At 52.9% G+C, this 19,005-nt stretch overlaps 10 protein-coding genes across 10 annotated transcripts; 5 read left to right on the plus strand and 5 right to left on the minus strand.

Moving 5' to 3' along the window:
* Positions 1-755: 755 nt before the first annotated feature.
* VTN31DRAFT_4545 (uncharacterized protein) lies at positions 756-1,852 on the plus strand (the record flags this gene model as incomplete). The annotated part of the gene is made up of 2 exons (XM_069404945.1): positions 756-1,067; positions 1,136-1,852. The coding sequence occupies 2 exons, from the start codon at positions 756-758 to the stop codon at positions 1,850-1,852; spliced, it is 1,029 nt and encodes a 342-aa protein (XP_069260058.1).
* A 65-nt stretch (positions 1,853-1,917) lies between these two features.
* Positions 1,918-3,135, minus strand: VTN31DRAFT_4546 (uncharacterized protein; the record flags this gene model as incomplete). The annotated part of the gene is made up of 1 exon (XM_069404946.1): positions 1,918-3,135. One exon carries the CDS (start codon positions 3,133-3,135, stop codon positions 1,918-1,920), a length of 1,218 nt encoding a protein of 405 aa, XP_069260059.1.
* Positions 3,136-3,452: 317 nt separating this feature from the next.
* VTN31DRAFT_4547 (uncharacterized protein) lies at positions 3,453-4,352 on the plus strand (the record flags this gene model as incomplete). Its single annotated transcript, XM_069404947.1, has 3 exons — positions 3,453-3,684; positions 3,734-3,892; positions 3,946-4,352. 3 exons carry the CDS (start codon positions 3,453-3,455, stop codon positions 4,350-4,352), a joined length of 798 nt encoding a protein of 265 aa, XP_069260060.1.
* Positions 4,353-4,883: 531 nt separating this feature from the next.
* On the plus strand, positions 4,884-5,468 carry VTN31DRAFT_4548 (uncharacterized protein; the record flags this gene model as incomplete). The annotated part of the gene is made up of 1 exon (XM_069404948.1): positions 4,884-5,468. The coding sequence occupies one exon, from the start codon at positions 4,884-4,886 to the stop codon at positions 5,466-5,468; it is 585 nt and encodes a 194-aa protein (XP_069260061.1).
* Positions 5,469-5,674: 206 nt separating this feature from the next.
* VTN31DRAFT_4549 (uncharacterized protein) lies at positions 5,675-9,424 on the minus strand (the record flags this gene model as incomplete). The annotated part of the gene is made up of 5 exons (XM_069404949.1): positions 5,675-6,382; positions 6,437-8,829; positions 8,887-9,049; positions 9,100-9,147; positions 9,203-9,424. The coding sequence occupies 5 exons, from the start codon at positions 9,422-9,424 to the stop codon at positions 5,675-5,677; spliced, it is 3,534 nt and encodes a 1,177-aa protein (XP_069260062.1).
* Positions 9,425-10,214: 790 nt separating this feature from the next.
* VTN31DRAFT_4550 (uncharacterized protein) lies at positions 10,215-11,478 on the minus strand (the record flags this gene model as incomplete). The annotated part of the gene is made up of 2 exons (XM_069404951.1): positions 10,215-11,043; positions 11,108-11,478. 2 exons carry the CDS (start codon positions 11,476-11,478, stop codon positions 10,215-10,217), a joined length of 1,200 nt encoding a protein of 399 aa, XP_069260063.1.
* A 954-nt stretch (positions 11,479-12,432) lies between these two features.
* Positions 12,433-14,521, minus strand: VTN31DRAFT_4551 (uncharacterized protein; the record flags this gene model as incomplete). Its single annotated transcript, XM_069404952.1, has 5 exons — positions 12,433-13,236; positions 13,282-13,624; positions 13,674-13,960; positions 14,016-14,169; positions 14,232-14,521. 5 exons carry the CDS (start codon positions 14,519-14,521, stop codon positions 12,433-12,435), a joined length of 1,878 nt encoding a protein of 625 aa, XP_069260064.1.
* A 491-nt stretch (positions 14,522-15,012) lies between these two features.
* VTN31DRAFT_4552 (uncharacterized protein) lies at positions 15,013-15,552 on the plus strand (the record flags this gene model as incomplete). The annotated part of the gene is made up of 1 exon (XM_069404953.1): positions 15,013-15,552. The coding sequence occupies one exon, from the start codon at positions 15,013-15,015 to the stop codon at positions 15,550-15,552; it is 540 nt and encodes a 179-aa protein (XP_069260065.1).
* Positions 15,553-15,791: 239 nt separating this feature from the next.
* Positions 15,792-17,970, plus strand: VTN31DRAFT_4553 (uncharacterized protein; the record flags this gene model as incomplete). The annotated part of the gene is made up of 3 exons (XM_069404954.1): positions 15,792-16,017; positions 16,067-16,791; positions 16,843-17,970. The coding sequence occupies 3 exons, from the start codon at positions 15,792-15,794 to the stop codon at positions 17,968-17,970; spliced, it is 2,079 nt and encodes a 692-aa protein (XP_069260066.1).
* Positions 17,971-18,116: 146 nt separating this feature from the next.
* VTN31DRAFT_4554 (uncharacterized protein) lies at positions 18,117-18,832 on the minus strand (the record flags this gene model as incomplete). The annotated part of the gene is made up of 3 exons (XM_069404955.1): positions 18,117-18,148; positions 18,205-18,520; positions 18,596-18,832. 3 exons carry the CDS (start codon positions 18,830-18,832, stop codon positions 18,117-18,119), a joined length of 585 nt encoding a protein of 194 aa, XP_069260067.1.
* Positions 18,833-19,005: the final 173 nt, after the last annotated feature.

Genomic DNA, 19,005 nt, shown 5'->3' on the forward strand with positions numbered 1-19,005 from the left:
TACGGACTACTGTGTAACCCACTCCGTAACCCAGCAGACTCACCCCACGCTTCGGATAAAGTTCGGAGTTCCATTAAGTAACCTCTCCTACCTACCTAGGTAGGTGGTAGGCTAACCTGATTTGGTTAAAACCTTTGGTTTGGTAAGTAACTTACTTGACGCTTACCTAATGCAAGATTTCAGCACGTGATTCGGTTTCGGCCTCCGTCCTTCGGGGACCATCTTTTTTGATCGCTTCTGCTTCTGCAGGATTCCCGATTGAATGGATCCCGAGTTCTCCACAAGTTCCAATGGTCAAACCCCGGCCAAAAGCGTCCATGAACCATCACATGCTGAATTGATGATTGCTGTCCTCGAACGTCGAACCTGCTGGCGGCACAGATAATAACGTGATATGTTGTCGGGATTGATTGATTGATGCAGCCGTTAGGTAGTAAGTACTACTCCGTATGGAGTACATGTTTGGGATATGTCGACCAAATAGTTGGCCACTAGCATCCGCCGTCGAATTGCCATGGTGCCAGTATCAGACAACTTTGATCGGGGTTCAGCCGTTAGTTGTTTGGACATACCACCAGATCGTCTGTGGATGATGGCCGAATCCTCGGACTTTTCCATCAATGCCAATCTCATGGAAAGGTCCCCGACGGGGTCGTAAGTATATCAGCAGCGGTCTTTTCGTCAGACAGTAGCATCGCCCTTTGAGAGTAAAAGCATCGGGTTATTATCATCGCAGGGACTGCTTTTTCCAGCCCATGGTAACAATGTTCACGCCGGTCCATACCACGCTGGGAGCTCTGCTACTCTTCAGTGGCTCGTTCGGTCTCCTCATGCACAATGGATCTATCTTTGGCATCTCCTCTGCCCTACGCAACTGCTGTTTCCGGCCCAGTTCGGCCGGGAAAGCCGTGCCGCTCGTTGCTGGCTTGGTAACGAGTCCGGCACTGCTCGCACTGATAAAGCCCTCTCTGCTGCCTGATTATAACCGCTTGACTTCGGGCTCGCCGTCGTGGACGTCATTTCTCTCGACACTGGGTGTGGGTGCGATGATTGGATGGGGGACAAAGGTATGATATATTCAAGCCGGCAGTAGTAGTCTCGAGATCGAGATCCAACTGACATTTCATCTATATAGGCGGGCAAAGGATGCACTTCGGGACACATGATCTGCGGCCTATCTCGACTATCACCGCGCTCCTTCATCGCCACAGCCGTGTTCTTCACAACTGCCCTGATAACGGCCAACATCGTCCCAAGGCTGACGGGCCATGACCCAGTTCCAGCATGCGAAGGCGGACAACCCTGCTGGACACCGGTGTATCCATCCACGGGCGAGTTCGCAGTCATGAGCACCATCACGGCGCTCTCGCTAGTCACAGAGTTCATCCTGCTTCCTCGACTCTTGACCCAATCGCGCGAGCCATCGTCGTCGAAGAAACGGCAGTGGCTCTCAGCCTATCTTGCCGGAGTGCAGTTTGGGTTTGGCCTGCTCTTTTCTGGGATGGTGCACCCCCTTAAGGAACTCCGGTTCTTTGCCTTCCCGAGGGACTTGGCTCGGTTCGACCCGTCGCTGGCACTGATTATCCTCTTCGGGATCGGCCCGTCCCTGATCAGTTACTTGCGTCTGCAGCCGGGCCGATCTGCCGCCAAACCCACGCTTGCAGAAAAGTGGGATCTCCCAACGGGCAGTGTCGCTGATATTGACTGGAAGTTTATCATCGGGTCATTGACGTGGGGTTTGGCATGGGGTGTTGACGGTACTTGTCCCGGGTCGGGGGTTATCAGAGCGGTGCTGAATCCATCATGGGGTTTGCCTTGGTTGACTGGTTTCGCAGTGGGCAGTTTCTTTTGAAATCAACCATCTATTGATTAGGACTACTCCATGAAACCATGTGATGTGATGAATCATATTTCCATTTACAGCTCCGTTTTCCAACTCGATACTCGTACACCCCTCGGTTCAAGGCCATTTTTGAGCGCCTCGTTTCTTCTTGACGAGGTATTTTCGTCAAAATAGCCATCTAACTCCATCCACTCAGCGACGAAGGCGGTCACCAGCATACTCCAGTCTTCGACGGTAGGAAGATCCAGATGCTCGCCATCGTCATCCAATGTATGCCATACTTTTGGAAAGCCAGTCATACCGGGTGTATCGATAATGTGCAAGACTTCAACACCGCGTTGCAAAAAAGGGATGTGATCATCCTGGATGCTGCCATAGCCACGTACATCCCTCTCGGAGAGGTCACCGTGGACGAACCATCGGGAATCTGCGTCGGGAGAGGATTTGAATAACCCGTTCTCGCGGAAACGTTGTTCAAGCTTGGCCATGTTTTGATACGCCCAATGTGTTGTTGGAAAGTAGGAGCCCACCGACGGATCCTTCGCGCCCAGCAGGTCAAGTAAAACGAAGAGCGTAATCGAGGATAAGCGGGTCTTGAAGATGGAAAGTGGTGGGTTCGGCGCGTGCGCCCAAGTTTCCGACAATGACCGCGCTCCGTAGAGCGAGTCCGTGGCGCTCCATTTTAGAAACGCTTCCTCACCGTCGAGAAAAAGCACCTGGATTCCCGTGTACCCGTCCAGATCGGCGTCAATGGTTCCGGTGGCCTCCATATCGGCCCACTTGCGCGTCAGAGCCGCATCAATGCTGCGCACGGCGTGCATGATCATCGCGCAAGGTGCCGCGCTGTCAATGGCCCCGATGAAGCCCTCCGGCTCACGCTTACTGTCGTAGTGCGCGACGAGCGTGAGGCGGCCGACGTCGCCCTTGGGTGCCCATGGTGGGTCACGCGACGCGATGAAGTTGACGAACGGAATTTGCTTGTCGCCCGTCGCCGGCGTTGTCGAGGTCGAGTTCTGAAACTCGATGGTCCAGTCCGGTAGCGTCGTGCGGAAGAAGTCGTTGAAATGGTTCAGAACCGCGGTTGAGCCCGGGGTACCAGGGACGCGCGTTCGAAGAATTGGAGAAAGCAGCTTGCCATGGTGGATGTCAAAGTCGTCGCCAGGACGTGGCAGTTTCCGCAGGGTGTCATCGGAGATGGGCTTGTAAGCGGAGGCTTGGAGGAGTATAGCCAGGCATGCGAGAAGCAATACAAGGCGATGACAGTAGCAAAGGCCTATGGATGTTCTCATCATAGTAGGCTAACTGCGTCCCATCGGACTACAGTTTTGTGGAGCCCGTATTGCAGCATTGGTCCTTGGACCTCGCTCATGTTGCCCATCCTCGTAAACTGGTCCAAACCATACGTTAGGAGTGTTGATGCCTGAGGCATCAATAGGTATTCAATCTTATCAGTCGCTCCAAGAGTTCGTGCTCTCAACTCCATGAGATAGTACGTACTATCATTTCGCGAATCCATGCGATGATCGAGAGCCCTGGCGGCCTTGTTGATTAGAGGAAGTGCCACAGTGTTCAGAGAGAAGGCCAATTGATCTCATACAAATCCGCCGGAATGCGAACCATCCTTCTATGCAAATTGGACTCGCGGGCTCTAGCACCGCTGCGCATTCCCAGAGATCTGACAAGTAGAAGCTTCATTCGCTTCAAAACTTCGGGTCAAAGTTCTCGCCACGTAAAGGAGAAATTCGTTCCTTCGCGGATACCGCAGACGGCGCCGAAAACTGCTCCTCCGCGCCAAACAAGCGCAGCCGCGACTAACCATGCAAAGACCGTGATTCGACGAGGTAAGGATCAAGCCTCGATTTCCTGGCTGCATACCAATTGTTAGTACAGGACCGCCAGAGAAGATCCTGATATATCATGGCGGCACGGGAAAGACAGTATTTCTGGGAATGCTTCGCCTTACGACGATATTCATCTTCGGTGTGTCTACGGTTGTGGTTGCGCCGTCGTTCTTTGCGGATGAGTTTCCGAGCTGGCTTGCCCCGGCTAGTAGGTTGCCCTGAGCTTATAAGATTTGATTGAAAGTATTAAGCCTTGAACAGTCGTCGTCGGGGGCACTCTTCCAATGCTCTTCGTCGCTTACACCGCCGCTCCCTTTGTGACAAACATCTACCTCTACCTCCCTGTCTTTGCACGAAAATCGCGCGAGGAAGCGCTCAAGTATGCCCGAGACTTGCCGCCATCAGCCACGCTGCACATCGGCACTCTCAAGGCCACCACCATTCCGCGAATTTCAGAAGTCCAACTGTCTAACCTCGTGCCCTCTAAATCGTTTCTACGGCCAGTGTCGTTCCGGAATACTTCACCGGCCAAGCTTCCTTGGTGGCGCGGCGGCACATTGACCGAGTTCTATACTACGGAGAAGAGCAAGACCGCCAAGGGCACACCGCAGTTCTATCCAGAGGTGTGGGAGTCGGTGTATAACAAGATCCAGGAGAATGCAAAGTGATGATGTGTGCTGCTTGGCACCATGTATGTACAGTAATGGATAGATTGATGCGCAAAGACTAACTTTCATCCCATCTTGTGGATAGGGATTCACTCAGACCCATGTCTGGTTCCTAGCACAGCTCCCTCATTCCCCATTCTGGCTGCAGTCACTTCACGACACTCGAGATGAAACGAAAACAGTGAAGAAACGAATGCTTATTGGGCAACATCACAGATCTCCTTTCGCGTCTAAAGCCATATAAACTCTCTTCACATTGTCCTTCATTTTTCCCTCCTTCAACATCTTGTCATCGGTTCACAAGATTTTGACACTTGAACCTGTCCACAGACCCTAATTCACACCTCAACTCATCTTGAATTGTTACCTTCATCACACACACACAAACAAACGCAACATGTCCTCGTCTTCCCGGAAGGACCCTATCTCCTGTTTGAGTACTGCAGAGCTCAAACTCATCGCACTGGGCGTAGTATTCACCAAAGGGGAGGGACAAGGTATTCCTCTCTTTCCCACCCCGTTGCTTCGTTCATGCATCACCTCCTAACAATCACTCTACCCAAGGCGGATTATGCAAAGATCGCGGAACATGGTCAGTATACGGTCGGTTCAGCGCAAGTTTTGTACCGAAAGGCGATCAGGAGATTGACCGAGTTTTTACTTGCCTCAACAAACTGGCCATCTTCCCGGCAACGGTGGAGGGGATGGCAACGGGGGCAGCGGGGCCACCAATTTCCCGCTGAAGTCGTTGCCGTCCTCCCGCCGTCGAGCAAGTCCCGAGGCCGCGCTGGCGACAGGAAAAGGAAGGCCAGTGACGAGAATGCAAATACCCCCAGTGGCGCCTACGAAGAGGAGGACGGTGGTGGTGGCAGCGGCAGCGCGAATCGTCATGTCGATGAGAGCCCATGTGAGCGGCTGGCGCGTCGCCGGGTGAGTTCGAGGGGTATGGCAGGGTACCTAGACAATCAACCCCTCTTGATGAGTTTTTCCTTTCCAGAGCGTGATTCGCTGATCGTTTCCTCCAGTAACCAGAGCGTGGATGGACTAAGCAGCCCCCAGATGGATGAGACCGCCGACACACCTCTATTGAGATTCGAGTCAGATTCCGATCCTTGATCAGTACATGGCATTTCATGTTCGTCTGTAGCCTCTCTCTTCTTTTTTTTTTTTTTTTTTTTTTTGTTCCTACTGTCGAGCAACATGCATAGCTGAAGAGTTTGATGTCACAAAATCATTCCGTTTACTCGTCTAATCCACCAAATCCTATTAAATAGTAATACAAAGAAATCCTGCGGATAGCCCGAAAACCAGTCAGATAGAAATCACATCTTTTCAATAGCCTTGCAAAGCACTTCCAGTCCCCGCTCCGATACCTGGCTATCACCCTCCGCGTCCTCACGCAGCATCCACGCAACATCACTCCACCACCCGAGGCCAATCAATCCGCTCTTACCGTCGCCGTTGGCGGCGCGCTTCCGCCGCTCCAGGCTTTCAGTCAGCCGGCTCGTGTGCTCCCACTGCTTCGCGGCCTCCTCGGCGTTGGCGATTACCTTCTCCGGGATCCCGCACATCGCTGCGCAGTGCATCCCGAAGCTGCCCTCCGCCACGCCGTCCTCGAGCTTGTACAAGAACGTAATCCGTCGCTCGTTGTCGTCAACGTGGATCCGCATCCGCTTCGGCGCGATTTCCGGATGGTTCTCGAACTCTGCCGCCAGGGAGTGGTAGTGCGTCGCGAAGAACCCGAGCGCGCCAATGTGCGTCGCAATGTGGTGCAGCACGGCCTGGGCGACGGCGACGCCGTCGTACGAGCTGGTACCGCGCCCGAGTTCGTCTAAGATGACGAGCGACCGCGGCGTGGCTTCGGAGAGAATCTTCTTCGTTTCGGACAGCTCCACGAAGAACGTCGACTGCGCTGCAAAAATGTTATCGTTGGCACCTAGCCGGGACATGATCCGGTCCACCGGCGTCATCCGAGCAGACTCGCAAGGGAGATAGCAACCGATCTGTGCCATGATGACAGCCACACAGGTCTAGACCAGGTTAGAAAGGTTCAAATTCAAGGGAAGCTGGAGTTGAGTGCTTACCATTCGCAACACGGTCGATTTACCCGCCGCGTTCGCGCCTGTCAGCAGATTGATGTTGGCCCGCTCGCCACCGAGCTCCACGTCGTTCGGGATAAAATCTGCCACGTGCTGGATCATGCATGGATGGCGCAGCTCGCGGAACTCGAGCACGCTTCGCTCGTCGTCGACAAACTCCGGCCGGCAGCTCGGCTGCCCCAGCGACGACGATGCTTTGGCCAGGCTGATCAGGCAATCCAGTTGTGCGACAATGCGCACGGCACGCAGCCACATGTCGTAGTTCTCGTCGAATCGAGCATAGAATCGTCCCGCGACTTCCTTCACGATTTGACTATGCCGCTCCTGCGCCTCCTGGAGCTGGCGGATCAGAGACCGCAGTTCAGGGAAATAGTACCGTTTGGCCTGCTTCGTGGCCGACATTTGATCCCAATTCTTGGGGATGTTCTTGATCTTGATCGGCACTTCCATTTGATAGATTTCCTTGCCATTGTCGCGGTAGCAAATCGCTGTAGACCCGAGCTCACGCCGCGTCCTCTTCAACAATGCATCCAGTTCACGGTGGATCTGTGCAATCCGCTCCTGCGACGTATCAAAATCCTCCTCGATACCCGACTCCGGCACGAGGATGCCGTCCTCCTTGGCTTTGGTTCGATCAAAAGCGGTCTTCCAGTATTCAAGGGCCCCTCTCATATTTGGCATGGATGACACAAGATTCCCAATTAGATTATCCCCAGACCCAACACCTTTGATCAGATCCATGGTGTACTCGATCTGCTCAAATCCTTCCAGGACACGTACGAAATCCTGTGCGCGGCAGCGGCCCGCATGAACGCGGGAAATCAACCGCTCCAAGTCCGGCATCTTAGTCAGCTGAGACGCAAACTGATCGCGGACGGTGGGATCGGCGTTTAGAGCATCAACCGCATCTAGTCGAGCATTGATCTTTTGAATATCGACCAGCGGATGGCAAACCCACTGTTTGAACATTCGCTTACCAAACGGCGTGACGCATCGATTGAGTAGCTGGAACAACGTCCCCTCTGCGCCGCCGTCGAACGAGTTGGCAAACACCTCGAGGTTGATCAGGGTCTGGCCATCCAGCACCAGACTGGTCGCTTTGCGGATGGGGTCGTACCACGAAAAGTTGCCAATCGTGACCAGATCTCGGTCCAGTTTGAGCACTCTGAGGTACTGCAGTAGCGCACCGAAGGCCGACATGACGAGCTCCTTCCTGCGGGCTTCCTGGAGCACCTGCGGCCAGGCCTCTATATTGTCCTTGTCTTCAGCCACAAAGTAGTCACTGGCATCCAGTTCTCTGACCGTGATGTCAGCTTCCCAAAACTCTTTCCCGGGTTTCAGATAGTTCCAGGTTGTGGTTGGACTGGTGTTGTTCCTCAGAATGCGGAGCACTCTCTGACTGACAGCTCCCTTTTCCAGCAAGAGCTCCTGAGGACGTGTCTGGGCGACAAAAGTTTCAAACTTTGTGAAATCGGCATCGTCAACAAACTCGGTCAGGAAGAACTGCCCTGTGGCCGTATCGACAAAGGCAATGCCAAATGCTGGTCGGCCATCGAGTATCACCTCCTTGATGGCCACGCAGTAAACAGACATGTCATCTTGGAGCATGGCCCCGTCGACGAGAGTTCCTGACGTTAAAACACACGACAGCTCCCGCTTGATCACCTTCTCCTCCTTGATCATCTTGCCACCCTTCTTGCCGTCCCGCTCCCGCATTTCCTTCCCAAGGGCCGACTCGGACTGGTCCACCCGTGCAATTTTATACCCCTTGGCCACGAACTGGTTCGCCCAGTAGTCCAAGCTTGACTCTGGCACGCCGACCATGCGCATGTTGACTCGGTCGGTGAGTTTGAGATCAAACAATTGGTGACCAATTGTAGCATCGTTTTCATACAGCTCGTAGAACTTTCCCTTCTTGAAGAAGACAATGGTATCCCAGAACTTTTGCTTGATCTCCCAGTATTGTTTCTCGAAGGGTGAGAATTTGGACCAAGCCAGCGGTGGGATATAAATTGTGCGCGGATCATAGTCCGGATGGTCAGGGGGGTGCCCGTCCATATCCTTGATGTTGACCAGCCACGGGTAGCGCTCCTCGGGCTCTGTCTTATGAGGCCTCTCTTTGCGCTTCGGGGAGCTGGTCTTGACTGGCGGCTCCCGCTCTTTCTGAGGTTCCGTGTTGTTTGGGTCATATGTCCATTTCTGAGCGGTCCCTGCGGACGTGCCCTCAGGAATATCCAGATCGACATCATCGTCGACGGGCGAAGAAGGCTCATCTGCCGAAGCTTTCCGTGAAGCAGACTTTGTCAATGATTTCTTTCGTTTCTTTGTTGGCCTGACCTCCTCATCGGAGTCATCCGGAACAATGAAGTCGTCCATATCTGGCGGAAAATCAGCACCCGGCCGGTGGGGTCTCGAGAGTCCACATCATGGCATACCGTCATCAGAGTCCTGTCCAGCCACATCGGCCTGAAATTCGTCCTCGCTGTCTTCCTGCGCCCTTCGACGCTTTGCCGCCCGCCTACGGGACGGATTGAAGATTTCCTCATCATCGTCTTCACCCTCGGTGTCCGACTCTACGTAGTTCACGGGCTTCCTGGCCTAGAATAATATTAGAAAACCGATAAAGCAGCAGCAACAGATCGACAAACCCTTCGTGTCGGTGTGACAGAAGACTCGTCCTTCTGAGACGAGGTAGACTACTCAACCGGTTAGCAGTCGCCCCTGAATGCAAACATAAGAGACAAATCAAACATTTGAAGTCCCCAGAACCTCATCCTCCGGTATGACCACATCGCTGCTCGGCCCCGGCGTTGGAGTCTGCGCCGGTTCAGTCTGTTTCTTCGAGGTCTTCTTAGCCTCGGAGATGCGCTGAAGAGGGGACGATTCCGGCTCCGTCCTCTTCGGCGGTGTGCTCGCCGGGGTCGATGGCGAAACTTTTTGAAAAAATCCCAGAATAGATCTCTGGTTCTTCATGTTCTGGGTGCTCGACGTTGAGCTCTTGAGACCCCGTTGGGATTTGGCAGGAGTTGCTGCGGCTGGGGACGATGAGGCACCGCTCCCTTTAGCCATAGCGGAAGCAACGGGGTGAGGTGTGAGATGGAATAAACTTTAGCAGTCAGTCAGAATCCGACAATTGGTCGATGAAGGGATTCATGTGCGAAGTTGAACACGAAATTGAACAACACCTTGGGCCATGAGGGAGCGTCGTGATCGGCGTTGCCGGCCAACGCGTTGGACGCGTCTCGTGGCACCGCTTTCCTTCTTTGGGCTAAATACGACTAGTGATTATCAAATCAAATCACGTGACCAGTGACAGATGCATGTGACAGATCGAAACTTGATCTTCATTAGCCGAGGCGACCTTTGCAAAAGTCAACTGTTCGTAAGCAGTTGCAGCCGGTCTAATCATACGAACGATTGGTTAAATGATGTGGACGGAAATACTCCATGCTGAAAGGAAGGGGGTACAGAGATTGTGATGCAACTGAGATTTAAGCTGGAATTGGCAATTTTCGCTGCTGAACAACCCTAATAACGTGACATGATAACAACATTCAAGAATCAAGACTAGACAGCACTCCCTCTATCAGCGCCCAACCTTTTCCCCTGGACATGTACTCCATCTTATCCAAGAAAATATGAGTATACTTATACTTGAAATCTCAGCCGCAACCAGAGTGTCCCAAACCCACAAGATCCAGTTGCCCTGGCAGAAACTGAATCAATCCATCAAAATCCCTCGTACCCTGGTTGTAGTCTCCAATCATCGAACGGACTCAACTCTAACCTTTCGACTCTGACCTTGCTGACCCTGAGCTTGTTGACCCAGGCCTTCCTGTCTCTGATCTTGCTGATTCTGACTTTGCTGGTTTTGACTTTGCAGACTCTGAGCGTCCTTGGCAATAGCCACATTCAATGCGTCCATCGCTTTATGCAATTCCTCGGGATGGTGTGCCTCAAACCGCAACGCATTGAGCAGATTGGCGAGAGCCTCTCGTCGGGCATCTGTTGGGGTACCCTGTGGCTCCTGCGCGATTGCCTCTTGCAACGCCTTCGCTGCGTTTCTGGCTTCGCGAAAAATGTTCCAAAATGTTGTCGTGCGACTTGCGTACTGTGTTTCCTCAAGAGGCACCTCCCAGTCCTGCTGATGTCTCTCCAATTCATGGAACCATTTTTCCATGCGCGGCTCTCGATGGTCAAACAATCCAGGGAAGTGAACCAGCATATCACCCTTTTCCCCCTCAAAGCCATGAACGGTTTCGTACGGGTTGATCCATCGTCGAGGCATGAACACTGCTTGGTCAGCATAGCCCTGGCCCCAAGGTGGGCCGTCAGTACGTCTGAGAAGGCGCGACATAGCTTCCTGGTCGTAGTAAGCCCCGAGGTCCTCTTGGGGTCGGCATAGCGGATAAGCGAACGTCTCCAACAGGAAAGACACTGTCCAAGGGTGCACGCGAAGGAACATAATCCCAGAGTTAAAACCATTGTGATCTTTGGTGCTGATCATATGGACATCGTCGAGGTCCGGCGGCGGCAGAAAAGTCTCAAGCGGAATGGCTGGGTTAATAATCAGTGAATCCCCGTCTGCCCAGCTATTTTAAGAAGAGGCGTCTCAGTTAGTGTTCACGCATAATGTGATCGGCTCGAAAGACATACAAGATCCAATCCACCCGATCTTGCGGTGGCTTCGCCAGTTCTTGAATTACCAGAGAGAGCATCCAAGCTGGCTTGTTTTTAAAACCCCCTATCGCGTCCCGGCGCAATGCATACATGGGGTAGCCCCATCTCTCTGCATGATGTCTGTGATTTTCCAGCGCCCGCTCATACATCGAGCTATCCCCGTACGCCATGGATACCTTGGCGATGCGCGCCTTGGGTGCGGATTCTTGACCATCTTTCAAGGCGCTTGCGGTGACCATCAACGGTGGTTTCTCACCTGATGCTGTATGACTGGCTGCATTTCGAACTAGGAAGAAGATCGCAAACGTCGCAAACAGGGCGAAAATGAGGAGATGAGTATGCCTCATCGTTCCGACAAGGGATCCCTGGCATCCAGAGAGAAAGGACTTGGAAATTATCACGAGGCAACCTACATTGACAAAATACTATATTCTGCGATGGAAAGAAACATAGTAGTACTATTAGGCTACCGAGAAATTTTCCTCTTCATTTGCTTCGCTCGCAAAATTACGGAGCATTCATTCAACCACGTAATTATTGTAATACGAGATCTGCCAGTCGCATAGTATTGAACTTATTCAGAGTGCTTCGGGGGGGTCGGCAACAACAGTTTGCCCGCACCAAGTTTCATCAACAACAGCGGTGAACTGTGGGGCCACTGGCCTTTGTTTCCCCATCCGTAATTTGCTGGAATCTCGAGTCTCTGGAACATAATATGTATGTGCAGGGGCCGAACACTGAGTGATACTTCTCAAGTTCGCACGTCATAGCGCAGATGGCTAGATACTAATACTTGCCGAAATCCAATTTGGGGTTAACCCACTGCTGGACATGGTTTAGCCAAGTTATGACGGACTACCGACAAGTCATCTCATTGGTTCTCACAGGATGTTCTTCACCCAAAATGGAGAAGTGTACGGCATCTAATCACGTGACTTTATCAATCCAAAATTGTTGCGGAGTTCGCCGGGATCCTTCCTGCGCGTGGAGTTATTACTCGTCGTGGTTTATGAAGATAATGAAAAAGGAGAACATTACGGCGTACGGAGTATTGCTCGTTGATTGATTTCCAAACAAGCAAATCCTTTCCAGGGTCCCTGCAAGCTGAACCGAACAAGGCGGAGACGATCCGTTTCAAACGTTGCCCTCCGATCCTTCGGTTAGGGTTAACTACCAACTCTCACATTGGTTGTTGGTCCAGGGCAGGACAGCAATACAAGATCAGTAGCCATGCCATGATGCCATAGTATACTAGTAGTACAGAGTGGTCTATGATACAATCCTATTGTACATTGCCAAGCTCATGCCTCTTTCTGCTCCTCTTTCGCATTGGCCTTTTCCTTCGCCGCTGCCTTCGCCCTCTCCGACTGGGCTTCTCTCTGATCCTTCTCTGCCTTTGCACGCTTGAATTCTTCCCAACCGGGCGCGGTGAGGCCCTGTCGGTCAAACTCCTCATCATCAACGAGCTCGACCAACTTGAACTTCCACTTGCCGACTTTGAAGATGACAAGTTTGTCGTCGATCACATAGTCGCGGTTCTTCTCCGGCGACCAGATGTTGAGCGGAGTGAACTCTAAAGCATCGGACATGGGTCCGCTATCGCCGGGCCGGCTTCCAATGGACGCACCACGATTCACGATCAGGCGGTGGCCCTCCGAGTTTGAAGCAACGAGACCCGCGGCCCGGAGGACTTTATTGAACGGTTGCTCCAGCACCAAGGACCGCGGCAGCTTGACGCGAAGGCTGGGCATGTTGGCGTAGGTCGTGATCGGAGCGTACTTGTTGCCGGAGCCGCGGTTGATAAATTGCGCCTCTGGTTTGTGAGCATATTCAGGAGGAACCTTGGACGCTGCTGCCGGCGGTGGCGTAGGCTCCGCAGTCGATGACCGTGGACGGAAGAGCTGTCGGTGTTGCATTTCGGCAGCCTTGGCCTCCTCCGGCCCATGAATAATCTCGAGGAATTCCCGGGCGAGAGCATGCTGCGCCACGCGCTTGGATGGGTCCTTGTTCTGCTCCTCCATGATCTCGGCAATCCGCTCGAGAGGCAGGAAAGTAAACATCTTGAGATACCGCTCGACCTCATGGTCGGGTGTTCTCACGAAGTACTGCATCCGTCAGCCGAGGTCAACTTTTGAATCGACAAGACGTACCTGATAGAGCTCAAATGTAGACGTCAAATCCTTGTCCAGCCAGATAGCATTGCCAGCGGACTTGCCAATTTTTTCACCAGACGCCGTCGTCAAAAGGGGCGTGGTGAACCCAATGGGCTTGTCCAATGGGTCATCAACCGGCCGTCGATCAATCTCGATGGCTGTGTTCTTTGCAATGGCCTGGACCGCGTCCACGCCGAAGAGGATGTTTCCGAACTGGTCAGAGCCTCCCACCTGCACCTGCGTGCCCTTCTTGAACAACTCCCACCAGTCCCATGCCTGCATGAGAGGGTAACAGAACTCGCCAAACGACATGCCACTGCCCTCGAGCCGGGTCTTGACCCTACAGAGCTGTCAGTAGACAAAGTAGTAAGTAAGAAAGTCCACCGTACGTCTCTCGTCCCAGCATCGGCCCCAGCCGCATGTGCATTCCGAGATCTCGAATGACCTCGGCAAAAGGCGTCTTGTTCCACCACGTGTTGTTGTTCGTCAAGGCGCGCCTCCAGATCCACTCCTTCTTGTACCCATGGCGGATGGCATACTTTTCGATGCTCGCACCAATTCTCTTCAGTTGAATGTGCATGCTGGCCATATTTGCTGTTCGAATGGAGCTGTGGACTGGCTCACGACCATGGGTTCGGCCTGTTGGATCACCGATTCTCGCTGTAGCGCCTCCAAGCTGGAACAAGTCAACGACGTCCAAAACCCTCCACTGCGAGACAACGATTACTCACCAGAAAGGTGACCGGCAACCCCCAGGCATATCCCCAGGCTAAGACCATGAACGGTAGCATGTGGCCGACGTGTAATGAAGGAGCCGTCGGGTCAACGCCCGCGTACATGCCGACCCGCTTCTCAATAAACAAATTGTTGAGGACATCTCGATCACTGCAACGGGCGTTATCAGCTTCGACTCCCGAGCTGAAGCCGCTAATGACGAAAAAACGTACCCAACGATCTGGTGCACTAGCTGCCGCTCTTCCAGGTGTTGCAAAAAGCTTTTTCGCTTTCCTTCTCGGATCTCCTTCGCAAACTCTGCCCATTGGACTTTCGCCTCCTCCATGCGACGAAGGTACTGTTGTGTGATCCATCGTTTTGGCTCCAATCGGACTTGATGTGTTTGCAGCACGATACGCGGCCGACGAATTTGTAGAGATAGCGAGTGCGGACATGCTGAAGCGGCGGTTGAACGAAGGAACCGCCTGGTCGTCGAGCGACCTAGCTCGGATGGGGGCATCATTGTGCCGATCTATGATTTCCTTGGACGCCGATGGTCATTGCTGATAAGGTGCAAGAGATCTGGTTCTGTTGGTCTGGTAGCTTGCTCGCATAGAAATTTTGGGCGGAGAAAAGTTGATGCGATCCCCGACTCTACAGAAAACCGGACAACGAAGAGTTGTCGACCACCAAAACAACAGTTCCATGGACTCTACTATGGTATGTTATGGATAGGAAAGTTAACAGAACAGTAGTTAGTCAATTCGATCACTGCCTATCTATCTACCTTGCTATCGTACTCGTGCAGCTTACGTAGGGGTAGCATCTATTGCAACTGTCAGTACCGAGCATATCCAGCAATTGATTGAAGCTCAACAAGCGTGAAAAAAATCAATCAGAAGGAAGGCAACGGAGTTATCCACATGAGATTTGCGCACATCAGAACAGGTCTGTGAGTACATCCGTAATATTTCATCATTTGACTTGAGACCAAAACAACAAAGATGGACTTACATGTTAGCAGGCGACGGATCCAGGAACTCTCATGTTCTCCCAGAGCTTCCCTGGATCCTTACCATCTCGGAAGGCGCGACGTTCCCTCCAGAGACCAGCCAATATTACCGAGCGCGCGCGTGTCTCCATCGAAAACAGCTATCTATGTGGTCGACACCGACATGGACGCCGACTTCGGTGGAGCCCCGCCCAGTAATACTGGCGGCCGGAGACAACGCTACTGATCAAATCAGGGAACAGAGCCAGAGAATAGACGCAAGCATCGAAGGCCCGCGCCCTGGCGGCCAACATGGGCACGCCGTGCGTGAGCGCCAAACACCTCCAAGTTTTGTATGTTTGATCAGAGATGCCTTCATCGCGTCCGTTGGGTGTAACAAGGACTGGGTGTGCCGAACGCCTCTTTCATACTCCTCCTCCGTCCCAGACCGCAGTCCTTGGGCCTCCTTACGGAGGAGAACCACGGCCTGTGAGGAGGAGCGAGGTCAAATAGGACACGCCAGGCTTTCATCATCTGGAATAGTCATCAGTACAAGCAATTAACACTATGCACTCAATGGTAGGGGGCTCACCTGTACAAAACTTGGAAGGATGGAGAGAGGAAAAGAGACGTGGAGGAGGAAATTTTTTATGGTTGCTCTGGGCACTGCACTAATCCAAGATAGGCTTACATCCCATTTTAGCAATACCGTAATTAAACCTGCATATCCGATGCTTCGTCGCATTGAAGCTTGCATCATAATAATCTTGGAGACAACATTGTGTCGAGTTTGGCTGTCCTCATGCAGGCAAGTCAAATTGGACGACATTTTCTCCGTCGTCAAATTCATTTCGGTCAGCGCTATGTTGGGGTATCGAATCTCCCGCGAATAGCTTCGCCAAAGCAGAAGCCATGGATATGCAGCTCTTTTATCTCAAGTAGCTGGTTCCATCATTCCCCAAAGCGAGCCCAACAAAGCAATGAGGCGAGCACAAGCTCCAATCTTTTGGATCAATACAAAAATTCAGGTACCGCGCCACATCGAACAGGGCTTGTATCACTGCTAAAGCGCTCCAGTGGAATTCCCCAGCGCAACACATGACTTCCAATCCTTGCTGCGCCATGCGTCTCCCGGCGAGACGGTCGTTCTCCATGGCTACCTCGGGACGCGGGTCGACCTGTCCAAGAAACTGTCCTTTGTCCGGTTAACAGACCCGACAATGCGACAAAACATCCAGCTGGTTTCATCTGCCAAGAATGATGAAGTGCATCGCAAACTCAAGTCAATCGCTGCGAATAGCCCCGTCGCTGTTTCTGGAACTCTCCAGGAGAAGAAAGGAAGCACGGGCGAGCGGGAAGCGGCTGATGTTGAACGGATAGACAGCCTCGAGCTGAATGTGGAGTCAATTTGGCTGCTCAATGAATTCCCCAAGGATATCATCATGACCCCGGAGGCTGTCTACCCTCCAGAGCAGAGGTACCTTCAGCTGCGCTCTGATAAACAACTACGGGAGGCTCTGCGATTTCGCGCGCAGGTGCGAAATATCTGTCGAGAGGAACTGGAGCAATGTCAGCCGCCGTTTGTCGAGATCGAGACGCCGCTCCTGTTCAAGTCTACGCCGGAGGGAGCCCGCGAGTTCCTCGTGCCAACGAGGCGAAAGGGCCTGGCGTACGCGCTGCCACAAAGCCCGCAACAGTACAAGCAGATTCTGATGGCCAGTGGGATCCCACGTTACTACCAGTTTGCACGCTGTTTCAGAGATGAGGATCTGAGGGCTGATCGTCAGCCGGAATTCACTCAGGTAGGGCCTGCCACTATCTTTTATGTGTCTGGCGGCTACTAAAAAGGACAGCTCGATCTGGAAATGTCATTTGCTACTGGAGCAGACGTCATGAGCACAATTGAAAGGGTCATACGAAGATTGTGGTCGAGCCTCCTTGACTTTCACATCCCGCCTGGGCCATTCAAGCAGATGTCCTATGTGGAAGCCATGGCCCGATACGGCTCAGACAAACCGGATACCCGGATTGGGATGGAATTTACCCGGCTTGATTATATGTTGCCTGTCGACCTCGTCATGAAGATGACACCTCTAACCGATCCCATCGTGGAGGCGTTCAAGCTAGATGGCACCGACAATGATCCACAAGCAATGCTAGACTTTGTCACCCGCTTCCTCGATTCCCCCGCGGGAGCTCCGTTCAACAACAACCCTGACGGACCCCCGGGCATCTTTGTTTACGACGCGCGAAAGCCGCTGTTCGGCTTGATGCCCTTTGGCTTCGAGGCTGCAGAGCGAGTTGAGGAAGTCCTGCAACCAGAGCATGGAGATCTGATTGTCTTACAAGCGCGCAAGAACGCTCCATTTTCTGGCGGCTCGACCCGGCTGGGCGATCTACGTCGCGCTCTACACGCTGCTGCCGTGAAGGAGGGGCTCAAGGCCGCTCCCACGGGCTTCGATTTCCTCTGGATCACCGACTTTCCCCTGTTCACTCTCGACGCCGATGATGTCGACAGCAACCCTGGCCAAGGCGGACGAGCAGGGTTCTCATCAACGCACCACCCATTCACGGCACCAAAGACACCGCAAGACGTGGATCTACTCCTGAGAGACCCTACGGCCGCCGTCGCAGACCACTATGACTTGGTGGTCAACGGTGTCGAGCTGGGCGGCGGCAGCCGCCGTATCCACGACGCGCGCGTGCAGGAGCTTATCCTGCGGGATATCCTGCAGATGCCGCCGGAGCGGCTAGCGGATTTTTCGCACCTTCTGGACGCGCTGCGCGCGGGGTGTCCGCCGCATGCGGGCATTGCGCTGGGCTTTGACCGGTTGGTCGCCGTGATGCTGGGGAAGGAATCCGTGCGGGACGTGATAGCGTTTCCAAAGACGGGAAGAGGCGGCGAGGATGCGATGGTGGGGGCACCGAGCGAGATGACGGAGGAAGCATTGAGAACGTACCACATGCGGCTGGCTGATTGAAAGTAAATGTAGTGTACCATAGATTTGATGATACCCATATAGAATCTCCTCTATGGATGTACTTATGGATGTTTATTTTTATTTTCGTAAACCGTAACATCATTCATGCATGAATTATCGACCAACTCCAGACTCCATTCCATGGCTTAACCGATCTTTGCTTTCGAGAAATCCATTTCTTCAACGAATCAGCAACATCAGTCCGCAGGAGAGGGGAAGAAGAAAAAGACTTACCAGGATGCTGCTCCTGAAATTTCTTCAAAATCTCCATCTTCTTCTGTTCATCACTCGTCGGCTTGCCCAGCTCCTTCTGCCGCTGATCATACATCATCTTCTCAACCATGGCGCGCGTCTCGCCATCAAGGTCACTCAGCGACGACGTCTCGGGCACGATCTTCGTCACATCGATCTTGGGCGCCGACGTCACGATGTGCGGCCACCACTCCATCTTGTTCACCTTGTCGAGATGGATGGAGATCTCTTTACCCGTCGGCGTTGTTTCAAGCGTCCAGGTGGATTCGTCGACGTGGATGGGATGGGGAAAGTCACCCTTGAAATCAACCGTTAGCATTCACCCATCATCTACTCCTTTTTTGTTTGAAAAGATATAGGGATTGTAACGTACGTCAATAATCGGTTCCTGCCCCTTCAATCCAACCTTAATCTTCGTCTTGGTCAACACCACCTCCACATCGCGACCCTTGATGTTCCCCGGCACGGGCACCGACACGTCCGCGTCCTTGATCGTCTGCGTCCATTTGTAAGGGAGCTTCGCCTGCTCGGCGTCCTCTTTAGCCTTGCGCTCTTTCTCCTCTTCTTCGCGCCGTCGGAGCTCCTCGCGGCTGGGGCCCTCGTCGTCCATCGTGGTTATACACTCTGGCTGATTTGTTTGAACTCAAGTCGAAGACTGGGAACAGCTAAGTATATTCAAGAATTGACCTGTGTTTTTGTCCTCACTGCTTGAAGCTCTTCCAGCAATTTCCGTGATCCATGTCGGTGGGGTTGAACTTGCAGAACGCGGGGACTCATTACATA

Source organism: Thermomyces dupontii (assembly GCF_041956625.1).
Source record: "Thermomyces dupontii strain NRRL 2155 unplaced genomic scaffold VTN31scaffold_4, whole genome shotgun sequence".
Taxonomy (NCBI): domain Eukaryota; kingdom Fungi; phylum Ascomycota; class Eurotiomycetes; order Eurotiales; family Trichocomaceae; genus Thermomyces; species Thermomyces dupontii.